This window comes from Culex pipiens, chromosome 1 (genome assembly GCF_016801865.2).
Source record: "Culex pipiens pallens isolate TS chromosome 1, TS_CPP_V2, whole genome shotgun sequence".
NCBI lineage: Eukaryota > Metazoa > Arthropoda > Insecta > Diptera > Culicidae > Culex > Culex pipiens.
Window position 1 is genome coordinate 25,844,833 of NC_068937.1, and position 20,020 is coordinate 25,864,852.

Consider the following 20,020-nt stretch of genomic DNA (forward strand, 5'->3'; position numbering starts at 1 on the left):
TATATCTGAAGACAATAGTTCATTTTAATCTACACAGGTAAAAACATTTTACATTATTTTAAAATTTGATGTTGCCTTTTTTGCGATTTACCTCAATCTATGTTGAAAAAGTGCAATTACACAAAAAAAGATTTAAATTTATACAATTTTTGTGACACAAGATCTGTCTACCTTTATCAATGTAATACTCTCAGAACTGTTTTGCGAAGGAAATTTGATTACAATTTAGCAAATATAAGGTTAAAAATTGTTAAAATTTGTCCAGAAATTTAAAAAAGTGGATTGATTTTTCTTGCTTACAGCATTAATTGGAAAAGCAAACACAAACCGAGGGGTCCTTGAAATAATACTAAAAGCTTGTGTACATCAGCGAAAAAAAACGTAATATTTGAAAGGATTTGTTTTCAACGAGGAAATTTTATTAATATTCTGACAACACTGTTTGAAATTATGAGATTTTTTAATTGTTTTAAAAGGCAAGGCTTTGGAAACCTGCTTTTTGTACCGAAGTTTGATAGTTACAGAGAAGACCACACAATTGATGTTTTATTTGAATATCTGGGTAATTCTCCGCCAACTCACACAGCAGTTGCCCCGACCCCTCTTCGATTTGCGTGAAACTTTGTCCTAAGGGGTAACTTTTGTCCCTGATCACGAATCCGAGGTCCGTTTTTTGATATCTCGTGACGGAGGGGCGGTACGACCCCTTCCATTTTTGAACATGCGAAAAAAGAGGTGTTTTCAATAATTTCCAGCCTGAAACGGTGATGAGATAGAAATTTGGTGTCAAAGGGACTTTTATGTAAAATTAGACGCCCGATTTGATGGCGTACTCAGAATTCCGAAAAAACGTATTTTTCATCGAAAAAAACACTAAAAAAGTTTTAAAAATTCTCCCATTTTCCGTTACTCGACTGTAAAAATTTTTGGAACATGTCATTTTATGGGAAATTTAATGTACTTTTCGAATCTACATTGACCCAGAAGGGTCATTTTTTCATTTAGAACAAAATTTTTCATTTTAAAATTTCGTGTTTTTTCTAACTTTGCAGGGTTATTTTTTAGAGTGTAACAAAGTTCTACAAAGCTGTAGAGCAGACAATTACAAAAATTTTGATATATAGACATAAGGGGTTTGCTTGTAAACATCACGAGTTATCGCGATTTTACGAAAACAAGTTTTGAAAAAGTTACTTTTTGCGTTTCTCTTTGTTTCGTCGTCCGTGTCTGTCGCGGGTAACCATGAACGGCCATGATCGATGACTACCAACTTTTTCAAAACATTTTTTCGTAAAATCGCGATAACTCGTGATGTTTATAAGCAAACCCCTTATGTCTATATATCAAAATTTTTGTAATTGTCTGCTCTACAACTTTGTAGAACATTGTTACACTCTAAAAAATAATACTGCAAAGTTAAAAAAACACGAAATTTTAAAATGAAAAATTTTGTTCTAAATGAAAAAATGACCCATCTGGGTCAATGTAGATTCGAAAAGTAAATTAAATTTCCCATAAAATGACATGTTCCAAAAAATTTTACAGTCGAGTAACGGAAAATGGGAGAATTTTTAAAACTTTTTTAGTGTTTTTATCGATGAAAAATAGGTTTTTTCGGAATTCTGAGTACGCAATCAAATCGGGCGTCTAATTTTACATAAAAGTCCCTTTGACACCAAATTTCTATCTCATCACCGTTTCAGGCTGGAAATTATTGAAAAACACCTCTTTTTTCGCATGTTCAAAAATGGAAGGGGTCGTACCGCCCCTCCGTCACGAGATATCAAAAAACGGACCTCGGATTCGTGATCAGGGACAAAAGTTACCCCTTAGGACAAAGTTTCACGCAAATCGAAGAGGGGTCGGGGCAACTTTTCCCGATTTCGTGTGAGTTGGTAGAGAATTACCCATCTGGCAACCATGCAATTTGAATCCATGAGATTTAAAAACTCAGGCCGTTGCCCACAGGTGGAAAATAGTTAACGAACAAATAAATGGATATTGAATTTTCTATTAAACATTGATGGTTCAAATTAAACAGAAACATATTTTAGACAATTTTTTTTTAATTTAAATCACTTTTTGAATTTTAAATAACATGTTTCAAATATATTTAAATTTCGAAAGAATGTATATTATTTGTTCAAAGTGCAAATTTAAGCAATCAAGAAAAACGCACTTCAAGTTGTTGTCCAGTCTTAAAAGCAAAAAAAACGCATATCTGTCTCACTAGCATAAATTTAATGCAGGAAATGCACTAGAGCTTCTATTAAGCGACAGAATTCACATTTTTATGATTTTTTGCAGGTTTTCCAAAATTTGAAATAATAACACAGTTTTCGCTCGTAAATTCATTATTTAGTAACACTTATAATAGAATTTACTGAAATTTTGGATTACAGATCTGCACCTAAAATATTAATTGAAATTTTAGGTACCGTAATCTGGGGGAATCGGGACTACAGTCTGAATAGGGACAGCAGTTTTTAGAGCACTTAAAGCATTTGAATTTGGAAATGGATGTACACATTTTGTTGGCCTGAGTCTATTCTAACCGAAACCAACCAGAAAAATCAAAATACTGTGCTCCAACATGGTTAAAACTGCTGTCCCAATTCGCCCCATGTGTCCCGATTGACCCCAGTTTACGGTACTTCGTTTTCGGAGTAATTTCAAACACAACATTAGATTGACATTTTTAAACCCTCTTTAAAGTCAAGTACGTCCCATAAAAAAAGATGTTTTCTTAATTTGGCATATTTTTAGTTTTATATGCTAAATTGTAAATGTAAATCTCTTAAAAAACAATAAATTTGTCTTCCAAACTTGATTCAAACTTGTTTATATCCCTTTTGTAGCCAATTATAACCGTAACAAAATTTTAAATAGCCAAAAAAGTGCGAATTCCCTAATCACACGAGATACAAATTTAACAAATAATTTTACAAAAAAATAATAAAATCGTCAAATTTAACAAATTTGCGAAGTTATAGTAAAGTTTTTGTTCATTATTTAGATTTTTTAAAAGGCAAATCTAAATTACCATATTCATCGTTGTAAAAATGGCACCAATTTACATCTACACACTTAATTTTTTTTTACCGAATTCGGTAGTTGAAAAATCGGTAAAGTTTAGATCGGTAAACCATCTGTCAAAATGAACAAAATATTACCGAATTTGGCTGTACGATGAACAATAATGAACTCCCGTATCGAACTTCGGTAAGTTTTTACCGAATTCGGTAAATCTCAGTTTACTGAAATGTTCAGCAGTTGTAAATTCGGTAAACTTTACCGAATTCGGTAAAAAAAATCTAAGTGTGTAAATTCCTAGGAATTCCCGGGATTTTTTTAAAATATTATTTGACAATTTTCCGGAAAAAAATCAGAACCCAGGAAAATTTTACGCCCTCTTTGGTTTGAATGACTCGAAGTTATCATAAAAATTCCGGAGGTTTTTGAAAAGCTTAAGAATGTTTTTGTGCTTTTTGGGTGTTTTTTTAATATACTTAACTCAAGGCGGTTTCACACACACCCAAAAAGCAAAAAATAAATATTTTGTTCATTAAAACTTTTCAAAAAAGACTCCACATTTGTAAAAATTACTTAATAATTTATTAAAATTTGTTTTGTATTCTGCTTATTACAATTATTTACATTTAATGTCACGGTATCCTGAGAATAAAAGTATCCATTGTTGTTTGTGATGTATTTTGCATTACTTTTTGTGCTGGTTTAAAAAAATATTACCGATTTATTCCAAGTGATGAATACATTTCCAAAAAAAGTTCGATAATACAAAATTCTTTAAAAGGTTTACAATCTCCTAATTCTTTAGAAATTAAATTTCTTTTGAACTCTTCACACTAAGATTTTTTTAATCGATTTCGGTAAAGTTTTCTGAATTTTCAACTGCTGAACAGTTCGGTAAACTGAAAATTACCTAATTCAGTTAAAAAAATACCGAAATTCAGTATCGGTAATGAAGTTTATTATTGTTCATTGTACAACCGAATTTCGGTAAAAAAAATGTCATTTTGACGGATGGTTTATCGATTTTTTAAGTGATTTTACACTACCTACACGGAGAAAAAAAGTGTTCGAAAAATCGTGAACAAGCGTTCATGAAAATGGGAACCACGAACAAAGTGCTCAAATCTCATGGTACGATTTCGAAAAACGTAGCATGGCATTTGAACACTTTGTTCGTGGTTCCCATTTTCATGAACGCTTGTTCACGATTTTAGGAACTCTTTTTTCTCCGTGTACACTACAGTGCTATCCCGTTTGAGGCAACTCGACTTTGCGACACATTTCCTCTCGTCAAAAATGATTGATGAATGAGACTCAGACTTAAGTTTTGTTCTAAATTGTTCATCAAAAACCAATCTTAAACATTTCACAACAATGAACAGTTAAAATATTGCCGTTGATTTTTGGCAAGCAGAAATGAAAAAAAAAATCGTGTTGCCTAAAACAGGATGACACTGTACCGAATTCGGTAAACAATCTAATTATGTGCAACAAAATTTTAATGAGTGATTTTGACATTGAACAATAAACCACCGTCACCTGAGTTATAAAGTTTTTTTTATTCTAAGATATGTTGTTGTTTTCCTTATTTCTTTATTTTTTTTTCAAATATATAAATCACCATCCATCGACCCCTCGTCACCGCTGAGCAAAATCGAAGGAAAGCGAAACAAAAAATCATACAATCTGCATATACGTAGGTATACACGCGCGTTTCAATTGCTGTTTTTTTTCATTTTCGTTCAAATAGTTTTTTTTGTTGCTGTTGTTGTTTCGTGTGTATAGAGATATGCCTGCTGCAAGGGAGAAGGAGTGAGTGTGAGTCGTCGTCGTCGTCGTCGACTGCCGCACGAAAACCAAACCACGCGCATGTCATTTATACCATAGAGTTTTGTACTTTTGCTAAAGGTTCTTCCATCAGCAGCGAGAAATGTCGAGTGTGTGAGTGTCTGTTTGTGTTTCACGTTCCACCAGAAGCAGTGGCCGCCATATTTCTTAAAGTTGGCCCGAAAATTGGAAAATTTGTCCCTCTTTAATATTGAAAATCTTACATTTCATTTAATTTTATTGTTTTTCTTTTACTTATTCTCGTCGAAAATGGTCTTTAATTTGTTGCGTTCATAATCATAAATCAACTTAATTCGGGGGGAGCTTTTTGTTTGAACTATTTGTCAAAAATTTTCACACCCTCGAATCAGCAGCCACTCACTCAATCCGCCATTGTCGTGTCAAGCGCGGCTTGTTAAAAATAAATCCGTATTAGTAACGCGATACCGTGTCTCTTCACCTCCGTGGTTCTCCCGTTCGTGTTGCTGCTACAAGTGCCAACACTTTGGCCGGGTTGCCAACGTGGAAGTAATATTGATTGTTTTAATTAAAGCATTTTTTGAATTTAAATTTGGTCTCTACACAGAAAAAAAAGTAGAATTTCGGAAGGTTGAAAATTTGGTCGACTGAAATTTTTTGAGTAATTTTATCTCAAATTTTTTTGTAAAAATGTGAACCTGACCAAAAAACTGATGAAATTTAAAAGTTCCTGATGTAATATGACATTTTTTTCGGGTTGGCGGGTTGCCAACGTGGAAGTAATATTGATTGTATTATGCTTTTAAAGCATTTTTATTTTTTGAATTTAAGGTCAGCCTCTACACAGAAAAAAGTAGAATTTCGGAAGGTTGAAAATTTGGTTGACTGAATTTTTTTTGACTAACTTTATCTCAAACAAATTTGTAAAAATGTGAACCTGACCAGAAACTGGTGAAATTTCACAAGTTCCTGATGTAATATTACACTTTTTTCTTGACATAAAACCATTCCCTTTTGTATATTACCATCATTTTGTTCTGTGTACGACGAAACAAAAACTGAACAAACTAAATAAATATAAAAATACCAAAAATTGATAAAGAAAAAAAAAACCCGAAATAAGTGAAGGTTTTCGCAGAACGAAAGTTTTCCAAAATCACCACCTGAACACGAAAAAAAGTAAACAAAAATTGGTATTACAGTGAAAAAAAATCACTTAACACTCCGAAACCCAACCCCCCAAATAAGATGTTGGAACGGTATCTTCAAATAGGTTTTCCTTCATGAAGTTTTTTTGAATTGCTAAATACTGGACATTCAACTTAAACTGTCTATAACTTAAAAATGGTGCACAATTTGGTTTTGCCCAAAAAAAACATAATACTAGATATTTCCTCAAAATATTTTTTTGGAAATTTTCTTTGATAATATTTTAGATTTTTTTGGAAAAAGCACATTTTTTCGAAAAATAGTACATATCTCCAGTACCACATTTTGCAACACCCTCAACCCGCAAAAGTTGTATTTGTAGTCCCCTGAAAACATAAAAAAAAACTCGAAAGTAAAAAAATACATATTTTTTAATTCAACTTTTAGTGATAAAAAGTAAAAAAAAAACTGATTTTTTCCGTGTACCTATTTTTTCTAAAAATCCTGCTAACAGTCGACAACTTTGCCGAAGACATCAAATCGATAAAAAAATATCTGAAATTGAGGCAATATTGTTCTCAATATATTACAACTGAGTAATTCTCTAGAATTTCGCATTATTTTTTTGATATTACGAATTTTGTATTTTTTGAAACTTTGTCAATTCCCAATGTCTAAAGTTTCAAAAAATACAAAATAAATCGTTATTGCGCGTGGCGCGCCGAAAATCCCAGTTTTATTTTAAATCATATCCCGGAATTCTATTAATGAAAATCTCCCATTTTTGAGTATGTTACGTAAAATTGTCCAACACAGAAAAAAAAATTATGGTAATATTCTTCAGGAAATGGTGACAGATTTTGTGTCGAAAAAAATGTGTAATATTACATCAGAAATTGATGAATATTCATCAGTATTTGTTGAATATTCTTCAGGTTCACATTTTTACACATTTTTTATGTAATATTACTCAAAAAAGAGGTAATATTAAACCTACCAAATTTTCAACATTAAAAAATTCATTTTTTTTTGCTGTGAAGGATTCCGATAAAATATTTAAAGACATACACAGTAAAAAAATACATGATAATATTACATCTAAGAAGGAGAACATCTTTTATGCCAGAAAAAGGTGTAATTTTACCTTTGAAAATGTGTAATTTTACCACTATTCTGGTGTCAATGTCACTCGTTCAGTCTAAATTGAGGTAAAATTACATCATAATAGATGGTAATATTCAACCTTCCAAATTTACACAATTTAAAACTGTGGGCTGTTTGGTCCAGACACCGTCAAAACGGCATTTTAAAGTTTCATTCGACCTTTTCAAATGTTAGGCTAGATTTTTCGGTCTCTATACTATTTTTCCTAGAAAAGCCTGAAATGGTGTGGAATTATGTGTTTTTGAAAAAAGGTGAATTTTGTCAATATCGACGAAAATGGCAATTTTTTCGGAACACCCTAACACGGCGTAGGTCACCCTAATGGCTAAACAAAAAAATATGGGTCTTATAATTATTTCGCCCAGGGAATTTCCAGATTTGTTTTTTTGAATTACTGCATATGTAAAAAAAAGCAAAATTCTACAAAATTACTCAGTTGTAATATATTGAAGTTATAATATTGCCTTAATTTTGGTTGAAAAAGTGGTATTACAATGGAAAAGATGTAGTTTTACACATTTTCGTAGGTAAAATTACACAACTTAATTGTAAATTGTAAAATTTAGCTGCTAAAATGCTTGAAAATTTGAAAAAATTAACTCATGCAAATTTTGTAAGTGTATATTTTGTGTCAGGAGGTTATAGTTTGTATCGTGGACTATTGCGTTTTTTTTACAGTAATTGTACTGTACGGAATTGTTCAAGAATAACACATTTTTGAATTTATTTCTAGCAGTTTTTAGAATTCCGTTAAATTGCAATGAAATTCCAATGTTTGGCACATCAGAGAATGGTGACATATTTGTTTCAGGAAAAATGTTTCACCTCTATAAAAGTGTAAATTCACATGTTTTTGTGTGTAAATATTTTAACCTATTCCACATAAATAGAAGTAAATTCAATGTTGGTAAGAATTTAGTTAATTGAACTTAATTTTTTATGCAAATCATAAAATATTTGGATAACATTAAATTTATAAAAAAGTAAAAATGGCAACCCTGCTGCAGTGTTCGCCCCCCAGCACGCCCAAATATGTCTTAATGCGCGCCGCTGCTGCCTCACTCACAGAGAGTAGAGTGGTTCAATAAAATCGAGTTTGGTCCGGCAGCGCCGCACCAGTGGTGATGAAGCGAGAGAGGAAGGTTGGGGGGAGCATAACAACAAAAGAATAAATGATCGTAAAATGCAACCGCAACCTTGCCAGGCACGCCAACGTCTAGTCTCGACGGATGATGATTTGGTTTTGGGTGAGAGATTTGCGGCTTGTGAGAGAGCGATTTTTTTGCGCGCTCTCTCTCACATGATTTTGAAGTTGTGTGCGTGTTTGGGGAGCGTGAATCGATACTACTACTGATAATATTATGCTACTCAATCGGCGGGCTAATTTGAATGGGGAATCAGATTGTACACTTATATTTTAGAGAGTGAGAGAGTTTCGTCACTCACCGACTCTCATTCTCTCGACGCACGACGGAGTACCCCCCACACTAATACATTATTGGTGTCCCCCCATATTTTTTGAGTTACCCTCCCGAAACCAGAAGCTACCTCAACAATTTACGCTCGGCTGAGACTCTTACGTTCTACGTACGTTTTTCATACACAAGTAAGTGTGCTTTCGTCAGTCGGCCAAACGGAAGAAAGTGAGTGTTTGTTGATTGCAGCACGAAACAAAAATGAATTGAAATACTAATACACCTTAAAAAGTGAGTGTTGGTATTGGTTGGGGCGCTTGTGGCAAAAAGGGGGGAGGAGGGGGTGGGACGTTTTCCCATTTTTATTCGTCACATGTTTTATTAAGCGTTTAACACTGTCTGGGTCGAGCTCGTTCGTCGATCTCGACACGACTGAGCCCGTTTTACTCGGTCGGCTTCTGGTATGTCCTCAGGGGGCGCTAGTCATGCTACGAGCCAATGGCGGAAGGTTAAGGAGTTGTGCACGGTGGGAAATTTGGTAAATTGATTGAAAATTATTTTTTTATGTGAGAAATTATTTTCGCTTTAAAATTATAATACGCAAATAGCATCCGATTGCTTGGCTTGAGAATAAATCTTACCACGCTAAAATATCATGTCAATGGTCGCAACGCTTGCTTAGAGCGTATCCTAGACCTTATACCTTCACAAAAACCTTTCAAATCCAAGCGAAACTTATTTAAAGATACCGTGGAGATTTTCCCTATCTCCTTAAAATAGTGGAACATCAACTCTCTCCAACTACTTTTTTTTAATACCTTCTTTTAACGGTTAGTTTTTCATTTTTAGCCACATTGATTCATGTACATAAACCTTGAAAAATATTTGCAACGGCTGAAAAATGCATTTCTCAATTTAATAGGCGATCAAAAAAGAAATGAAAATAATAAAAATAAGATTTGTTTTTGTTCATGATTCGATAATCCGAGGTCCCATACAAAATATCGGATAATCGCAAATTTTGAAAGTATTATAAGTGGTAATGAGCATCTTGCATTTTGTGATACTTCTTTTAGGCTTCAATGTTTCGAAATTTGAAATTTTAGTTATTTGCCTTTTCAGTATAACATTTTACAAAAATATGTTATACCAATTTAAAATCTAAGCTATTTCAAACATAAGTGAAAGAATTTCCATCAAAAGAGAACACAGAACATTTCTATCAGACTGAATAAATTTTCAAAAAAAAAAATTGAGGAATTTTTATCTCACTTTTTTGTTTTTCACTCAAAAGTTTAAATACGAGAAAATGCATGATTTTTTTTAAAATTAGTATGACCCTTTTATAGAAAACATGGAGAAAATTGTTTCCCATAGCGGGTGTTGGATTGGACCTCAAACACCCACAAACTATAAATTCGATTACAACTCATTTTTGTGTTGATTTTTTTTTGCAAGCAATTCTCTACTAGCGTAATATAGAATGTTTGACCCTTTTGAAATGCCAGTCTTGATTCTAAAATTTTCCAAATATTTTTTTTTTCGAATAGATGAATAAATTTCACAAATGATTCAGGGATGGACACTATTTAAAAAAATCGAAAAACGGGATTTTTTTAGTTAAAATAAACTTAAAGTGGTTATGTCATAAAAATTGTGCACCTTGTCATAAAAATTGTGAAGTACGTTTTGATTGCAAAGTTGATTTTATTTAAAATACTGAAGTAATTTTACTAAGATTTCTTTTTTTTCAAAAATAAAAGATTTTTTTTTTCAAAAATAAAAGATTTTTTTTTTCAAAAATAAAAGATTTTTTTTTCAAAAAATTTAAACTCGGTGGCAGATTGTTTATCCATGCTTCTCTATGGCCCCTAAAACACAGCACAAAATTTCATTCATATATTTTAATTGAAAAATACCGATTTTGAGAAATTGTATTTTAATTTTAAAATCGGCAATTTTTTTCCGTGTGCCTATTTTTTCCTAAATAGTCCTCGTCCTCATCAATACCTACAGGTTTGCCGAAGACACCAAATCGATCAGAAAATTCCTTCAAAAGTTACAGATTTTCGAATATTTACGTACCATTTTTGTATGGACAGCTGCCAAAATTGTATGGAGCCTTGTATGGGTGAACCAATGACACAAAATGGCTTCTTTGGTCATTGGGAAGAACCCCACAAAGTTTGAAAAAAAATGTATCATGTATTTAAGTTCATCGTGCATTTTTTTTTTTTTAAACTTACCAACGAAAACGATAATAGTACGTTCGCAAGTAAAATGTCATGTATATATATCGTTTTCCGATTTATACATTTTCTTTGAATTACAGAGAATGTTTATGCTCCATTTTTTTTAGGGGATAAGGAAAATTCTCCACGATATCCCCAAAGAAGTTTCGCTTAAAGATATACGGTTTTTGGGAAGCTAAATAGACTAGGATACGCTCTGAGCAAGCGTTACGACCATTGAAATGTTTGTATCCAAATTATAAAACTCATTCACGATCATAACCAAATCAGGAACTGTTTTTTCTCAAAATTTCACCTTCACGAAGAAAAACTAGGTCACCTAACCCACAATCCCCACATCCAAATTCCCTCCGTGCCTGCAGCAACAGCAGCTGACAGTGCAATCGTGATTGAATCCCCCAGCAGCAGCATCGCACAATCAGAGCGCCGTCGTCGGAATTCCGTCGCGCGCCCGCGATAATCGACCGAATCGTTCGACGCCGACGACGGCCACGATTTGTCTCGGTCATGACACCCGAACCAGTGCGGCCGACGATGAGAATTCTCACTCTCTTGTGATTTTTTGTTGTTGTTGAATCAGTTGAAATTTCGCTCACGATTTTCCGGCTGTGCGCGCATTCTCTCACATCATCATCATCATCAAGTTCGCTCTCTTTTGTACGACTACTTTACGTTTATTCATGCCATAAATATGTTTGTGAAGTCCCGGATAAAGAAATGTAAACAGGAAAGGTGACTTTTCGAGGAGTAAAAAGTATTGTGATTTTTGTTAAAATTAAATTTCTTCAAAAAATAAATTATACTTTCAATTGAAAAATTTAAAAATTAAAAAAAAAAGAATTTCAAGAAAATCTACACAACCCTGCTAGGTACTCCCCGCCAGCCCCTCTTCAAAATGTGTAATTATTTTCGTTCCACTCCCACTCTCTCGGGAGGGATCGTCGAGGGGTCGAGTGTGGTTACACACTTGGTTTAATTTTACTCACTTTTATTGGCAGCCCTGCCGACTGCCTGCCTGCTTGTCATCGTGTGGGAAAACGAACTTTTGCTCGGTTTCTTGGCTGCGCGTTCCGCCGCGATGACGTATCGTCGCCGCCGCCACTTTGTGGGGAGATTCCTCTTTGCGCTGTTTCTGCTTCTGAGAGACTCACTCTCTCGAAAAGTAAACAGCAACAGAGAGGGAGAATGCGCGAGAGCGAGCGGCAGTCCAACGTGCAAAGTGTTATAAATTATATTTAAAGAGACAGAGATTAGAGGTATTATAATACTACACGGTCATGGCAGAGTGTGTAATAAAGTATCGGATGAAAACATCGGGAAACACGGTGGAAAAACAGAGAAATAAAGAGAATAAGAGGAGGCGCGTGGGGTGCGATGGACTTATTGAAGAAATAACAAACACTTTAATTTATTTAGAAGTCGCATTGAGTTTGATTGAAAGCAATTTTTTATGTCATTTTATTTGATTTCAATAATTTCTTGTAATAATATTTAAGCTGGAAGGCACATCAGCGACCGAGTGAGAAATGCAAATTTTAAGCTTTTGAGTTATCTAAAAGCATATGATTTGAATATTAAAAGCAAGTGAGCAATTCTCTACCAAAACCGGAAATGGATTTTATTTGTATTTTTTTTATTTGGCTCAAACTTTGTGGGGGCCTTTCCTATAACCAAGTAAGCTATTTTGTGTCATTGGTTCACCCATGCAAGTCTCCATACAATGTCGGCAGCTGTCCATGCAAAAATGGTATGTAAATATTCAAACAGCTTTAACTTTTGAGTGAATTTTCTGATCAATTTGGTGTCTTCGGCAAAGTTGTAGGTATTGTTGAGGACTTTTGAGAAAAAAAATGGTACACGGAAAAAAAATTGCAGATTTTTTAATCAACTTTTTTTCACTAAAACTCAATTTCCCAAAAAAATTTAACGTATTTTTTGATTTTCGAGATTTTTTGATATGTTTTAGGGGACAAAAATCCGCAATATTTTTAAATCAAGACTAGCATTTTAAATGGGCGTAATATTCAATGTTTGACCCTTTTAAAATGTTAGTCTTGATTTAAAAATTTTCAAAATATTTTTTTCGAAAAGATCGGAAAATTTCACGAATGTTTCATGTTTTAACATTGAAAATCGGACCATTAGTTGCTGAGATTTCGTCATTAGAAAATGGTGGGTTGTTTTGGTGAGATTTAGAAAACTTAAATTTTCATGTTTCTTTTTCTTAAAGCGGCTCTATCTCAGCAACCCGAGATCCAATCTTCAATGTCTCTTAGACAATTTTATAGCAAATTTTCTGAACTTTAAAAAAATATATTTTTAGAAATGGTCACTCATGGTCACTATTTTTAAAAATTGTAAAACTGCAAATATTTTGCTAAAATCAAACTTTCGGTGGCTATATCTTGAAAACAGAGCCCTTTATAAAAAAATCTGTACTGTACTTTTTGATTGCAAATTCAATTTTGCATCCGAGCCACGTAGCCTAGTGGTAACGCTCCCGCCTAGTAAGCGGCAGATCGGGGTTCAATTCCCGGCTCGGACCAACACAACTGGTGATCGTTTCTCTTCTGGATTCGATTGCTTAGTAAAGGAAAGGTAGTGTATCGTCACAAACTGGACCTTATCACAACACCTTAGGGAGGCGACCTATGTAGTGTGTCCATCCCGGGAATTCCCGGGACAAAAATCCCGGGATTTTTCCAAAACCGGGAATTCCCGAATCCCGGGATTTTTTATATTTTGTCCCGGGAATTCCCGAAATTAAAAAAAAATAAGTTTTGGTCTGGAAATTCAGATTTGGTTGTGGAAATAGATGAACAGTTGAATACCTCATAATCGATAATAATTTTAAAGCATTATAATTTGTATTCGACATATATCAGCATTAATTCGGTTTGTTAGGGGAAACAGTTAATATTTTAGCTTACCGATCTGCCTAATGCTTAGCGCTTTAAATATTTCCTATTTGATTTTAAATATTTTTAAAAGATTGAGAAATCTACGTATTTTTATGATTTAAAATTTGGGAAACAAATCAAATCAAATTATTTTTCATCAAACACCGGCATGTGGGGCAAACTATTTAGCCATTTTTATTGCATGATGTTTTGAATGACTTTGGTTAAAATAGGAACAGAACAAAACAATTTCACAGAACACCGATTTCCAAATTTATTGCTCTAAAATCTCCTTACCTATTCAGACTGTATTCCTGTTTTTTCCTAGTTTTCGGTAGTAACTTAAAGATAATTTGTAAAATATGTTTTTTTGCAAAAGTTTTTTGTGAAAGTTGAACTTGTCAGCACTAGTGTGAATAAGTTAAATTTTTATTTTATTGTTTTTAATTTTAGCGGTGAATTTATTTAACACATGGATGTTTGCAAAAATTCCATTCAAAAGGCGTATATTCGGGATTACAAAAAATGTTGTAAGCAACTTGTAAAACTTGTTTTTTCCAGCACTTGTCGTATTTCTAGATTACTTTTTCAAAACAACCATTGCGCCAAGAGTTTTCTATGTATCGAGATTTATCCGATAAATGTACGACACGTGCTGAAAAAAAACTTTTGCCCCTTGTTGCATAAACTTTTATTATATTAAACATGAAATTCAAAACTTATCTTAAATTTCACATTGACTGGTGTCATTTTATTTGTTGTTGCCTCTTGTTTTTTTAAAGATATTTTCGAATAAATTTTTCAAGCTTTTCTGGTCATGTCATAATAATAAAGAAATATTTTTATATAAGACTTATTTAATTTGAATTATTTTGTAGTTCATTGAAAATCCGAAGCACAATAAAGAACAAAAAACTTGTTTTAATTTCATTAAAATTATTTAAAAACTGTCATCCTTGTTCAGATTGAAGTGTAGAATATCACCAATTAATATGATTGAGCTTATTCTATGATTTTTAGCTTGAAAAACAAGACAAATATAATGAAAAAATAGATTTTATGACCGATTTAAAAAAAAATCCCGGGATCCCGGGAATTCCCGGGATTCCAAGAATATTTTTCCCGTTTCCCGGGAAATTCTAAACCCGGGAAATTTGGACGCCCTAGACCTATGGAATGTTAACATTAACCTTAACATGTTAACATTAAGTTGAGAATGAAATTGCCACTGAATCCGCTTTGTAAATGCCGGCCCCGATACTCTTCAAGGGTGTTCCCCTCAGGAACTGGGAAAGATTTACTTTTTTTTTATTAAAAAATAATGGCAAATTTGTTTTTGCAGGAAACTTCAATTTTTTCCAAAAATCACTATTTTTTCAAAACATCATAACTCTGCGGCAGATTTTTTGACCATATTTCTCTATGGCTCAAAAGTTGCGGATTTTTGTCCCCTAAAACATATAAAAAAATCTCGAAAATCAAAAAATACGTATTTTGGGAAATAAAGTTTCAGTGAAAAAAAAAAATTGATTAAAAAATCTGCAATTTTTTTCCGTGTACCATTTTTTTCTCAAAAGTACTCAACAAAACCTACAACTTTGCCGAAGACACCAAATTGATCAGAAAATTCACTAAAAAGTTACAGCTGTTTGAATATTTACATACCATTTTTGTATGGACAGCAGCCAAAATTGTATGGAGACTTGTATGGGTGAACCAATGACGCAAAATAGCTTTTTTGGTCATAGGGGAGGTACCCACAAAGTTTGAGTCAAATTAAAAAAATACAAAAAATAAAAATGGTCGAAATCGGCCGATTTCGTAGAGAGTTGCTCTTGTGTATTTAATATCACAAAAATACAAAAGTACATTGATACAAAGTATATAAAAATGCAATAAATTCAAATACACAAATCACTTAAATATTTTAATAGAAAACAAAACAAATTAAATGCAAAAATATAAAAATACAAACATTCAAGAAAAAAAAAAACTGAATTAAAAACATACATAAAAAAATACGCCGAATGAATCAAAAGTACACAAAAATTCATAAAAGTACACATAAATATACCAAAATAGAAAAGTAAAGATAACTAAAATAAAAAAAAGCAAATTACAAATTACATTTACATAATAACAAAATAAAAAATTACAAAATACAAACATACATAATTACAATATTGCGAATACGGAAATAAAAAAAAATGTTCAATTTTCAAAAAACCGAAAATACCTGTATTTTTGTATACAATTTGTTTAATGTTCAAAAATACATAAAAATTAAAAAATACGCAAAAATACACAAAATGCATATAAAAATTAAAGTAAAAAACTGCAAAATAGTTTTAAAAATACAAAAGTACATTATTAGAAAAATACAAATATAGATACAAAAAACTCAAAAATACAGAACTCTAAAATATTAAAATTTATAAAAAAAACAAAATCACAAATAAAAAAAAAGAAATATAAAAATACAGCATTCAAGAATAAAAAACTAAACTAAATACTTAAATAAAAAAAAAACAAAAACAATACGCAGAACTAACTTCAAAGTACCCCTAAAATAAAGAAAAAATACACAAAAGTCAACACAAATTCAGGAAGAAATGCAGAAATATTAATAGACAGAAATACCAAAATGCAAATATTTAAAAAATTAAAAATACAAATTTACAATACTAAAATAACAATAATACCTAAATATAAAAAAAAACTGAATCGAATTTAAAAAAATAAAAAAAACACACAAAAACATATTAAAATACAAAATTATATGCAAATTCACAAAAATTCCCAGAAATACACAAAAACATAAAACTACAAAAGTAATACAAAAACTCAAATAAAAAAATGCAAAAATACTACAAACAACAGGACCACACACAATACGAGACGTCCGCTTACTTTGTTTTAGTTTCAAACTGATAACCTGTATGAAATAGTCCATGCTGCCGGTTCTAGCTAGTTTTTTGATAAGAAGGACGAATGTATTTGGCCACACAACAAAAAATGTTGAATTTTGGAATGTTGAAAACTTGGTTGGTTGAATATTACCTTTTTTTTTGTAATTATACATAAAAAAATGTGTTAAAATGTGAAAATTCAGCAGTTTCTGATGTAATATTACACTTTTTTTGACACAAAATCTGTCACCATTTTCTGATGAATATTAACATAATTTTTTTCTGTTAAGCGGAGCTATCAGGGTCTGCTTTTCATTCATTTCCAAATTGTTAAATTTTGCTAAAATGTTGGCTGATTCAACCGTAAAATCAGCTGTTTACCAAGTTTGGAGCAAACGAATTTGAATTGGTATATTTTAGTGGGAACTTGTTTCCGAGAATATTTTGTAGCCATTTCACCCCACCTTCCCCCTCCTGTTCCCATAACCCCTTCTTCACCAGGAGAACTCCAACCAGTGAGAGTTTTTGTTGCTTCGCAATCTGCTGCCGCTGCTTCTGCTTCTGCTGAAAGATGAGATGGAAAGAGAGAAGATATGGGCAATGTTGATGAAGTTTTGAAGTTTGTTGCTTCCTTCCTTCAACCTGTAACGAAACAAAAAAAAAACACGCAATTGGTGGACCCCTCGGTTATCAGAAGGGGTGATGCTCTCAAGTGACTGTTGTTTAGCCCCTTGTTTGTTTTGTCTCGCTCTTTTTCTCTCTCTCTCTCTCTGTGTTTTCCTTGATTATTTCGCTCATTTTCGCTCAAGAAAGAGCAACACAGTGCGGAAATGGGCAATGATGTAGAGCGCGAGTCGGTCTGCTTGTCTTCTTGTTATCGTTATTCTTCTTTCACTTTTCTGCATTCATTCGATGTAGATTTCGGTTTTGGATTTGTGTGTTTCTTTCAATCTTCTCTTCTCTTGCGGTTGGCAGCACTGCTATTTGCGCTTCCGTCCTGGCGCGGCGTGGCAAACCTTTGAGTAGCCCCCCACCACCACCGCTCAATCAATTTGAGCTTGCACGGTGCAAAACGTCAAAAGTGACAGAAGGGGGTGAAGGGGGTCGAGGGGTCAGACGATGGTGGGCAGCTCGAAAAGCGGAAAGGTCATTTGCGAGCAGTTTTTTTCTTGTTTTGCTGCGTTTTCTTCTACTTCTTGATGGTATTGGTGGACCCCTCGGCTGGAGGATGGAGCTGGGAAGAGGGGAAGGGAGCCAGTTTCTTTGATTTACATCTTGCTGATTTTCGCTGGATGGAGGACTGTTTTACGGGGGCCTTATTTTTTTGCTTAGCTCGGTGAACGGTCAAAAGATGGCCGACCAGTTTTGTTGTTTTTTTTTTGCGCGTGCTGAATTCCTCTGTCGAGGGCATTTAAATTTGCACCAATACTAACGCATTCTTTTTTTTCTTTTTCTTCTATTTACAGGTAAGTCACGATGATGGTAAAATCTCATGCGTAAGTTAAGATGCTCGGATGGCTTAAGTTTAATTGGGAAACGCCCAAAGAGGTTGTTTTTTTCTTTCTCGAATTAATCAACCACAAATGTCACAACACGCAATAAATGCGCACACCCAAATATGGTGTGTGTGATGCGACTCCACCAGAGAGGAAGCACGCATAAGAAAAAACTTGTTTGCTTTTCATCGATCCATAATAATGACCCTTTTCGGTGCGCGTACGTCATCGGTGCGTGATAGTCTTTGTCAGTGCCTTGTCACCTTGTGATGACAGAAAATAAGACGCACAAAGGGAGGAGCATTCGTCACCTTTGAGTTACTGATTGACGCTGTATTATTTTTCTTTCTTGATTTATTTTATTAAGAATTTTTAAAATTAAGAAAAATGATATTCAAAAGATTTCAATCCTAATGAAAATCAAACATTTGTAAATAGTTTGTTAAGTATTTTAAATAATTTAAGAACATTGAGTCCAATTTTCCGGGACATTAAAAATACCGACATACGGGAATTTTCCAGCTAAATTCTTGAAATTGAAAATTTATTGTAGATGACTCTGATCTGATCAATAATTTTGCAATAAAATAAGTACGAGCAGCCTGATAACTTATTTAGAATTTGAATTAGTTAATTATTTAATTAACTAACTTAATGAATTTTATAAATTGCATGTTTAGTAGGTAACATTGTAAAATAATTTAAAAATTACCATCAGATTTTTTTTAACCCTGTAACTGTAAACCTAATTAAGAATTATTTAAAGCCTATTTGATATGTTTTGAAGAACGCGATAAAAATAAACGTTGCTACTTAAGATTGAAATTTAAATAAATCATACAGAAATTACCTATTCCAATAACTTTGTGTTTTTTTTTTTTTTATCTTGAAGCCCGGGCAGACGGTAATAACAAAATTCATGCCATTTCAATAACAATACTGTTAAAATAACAGAAAGTGTTATGAAATCTCCTTGAAAAATCCATTTTTGCATAAGGGTTTAATAACAGTTTATGTTATCATAACACAATTTGAACACCTCCAACTGTTATTGGGATGATAGGATAAGTTGTTGAAATAACAAAAAAATAATAACAAAGGTTTGTTCGAAGAATAACAAAAAATGTTACTAGTCTGTTATCACAATAACAATTCAATAACAAACAAATCATAGCGACGAATAACGAATCTTGTTATAAATAACATAAAATGTTATTGGCCTAGTATTTTCAAATATCAAAAACTGTTATTCCCAAGTTATTTCCGTCTGCTCGGGAACGCATTAAAACTCATATCTGATTGAAATTATAAAAGTTCTTGAAACATTTTCACTGTTATTATTTATTTATGTGATATTACATACATTATTTTCATTTCATTTAATTCATTTTAAAAATCTTAGAGAATGATTTGTTATCATCATAGTTAGGATTTTAATACTAATTTGTGTTTGAATTTATCTTTTAACATCGAGAAATTATAATAGTTTATTTTTATTCCATAAAATCTATACAGTAAAAAAAATATGATATTATTATTTAGGGGAATGTTGACAGAATATGTGTCAGAAAAAAGTGTAATATTACCACTTTAATGTGTAAATATGTATACATCATTTCATATGTGATTCTACATTCTCCAAAAATAGCTAAAATTACATTGAAAAGGAGAGAATCCTCCACACACACTGAAAACTTCCACATACATTGAGTTAAAATTACTTCTGAATGGAGGCAATATTCAACCATCAAATTTTTAAACTTTTTTAAAGCTCTTTTTTAGTGTTTATTTGTTTCCGTTATAAAATATATGAAAAAAAAAATCGATAGATACATTTTTCCGTATTTTTCCGAAAATGCTGAAATTTTCATAGCATGCAATATGAATTTAACCCTC

General features: G+C 32.6%; 1 protein-coding gene across 4 annotated transcripts in view; it reads left to right on the forward strand.

The window, feature by feature from the left end:
* The window catches only part of LOC120413371 (serine/threonine-protein kinase tousled-like 2), a 201,370-nt gene that overhangs the window by 35,347 nt on the left and 146,003 nt on the right, over nucleotides 1–20,020 (forward strand). The window contains exon 1 of one of the 4 annotated variants that reach the window (XM_039574159.2): nucleotides 18,095–18,110. The exons of the other annotated variants lie outside the window; for them this stretch is intronic. Within the exon in view, the coding sequence (XP_039430093.1) occupies nucleotides 18,105–18,110 (6 nt within the window). The 5' untranslated portion in view covers nucleotides 18,095–18,104. Of the gene's footprint in view, nucleotides 1–18,094; nucleotides 18,111–20,020 lie in introns of those variants that run through there. 4 annotated transcript variants of the gene reach the window in all.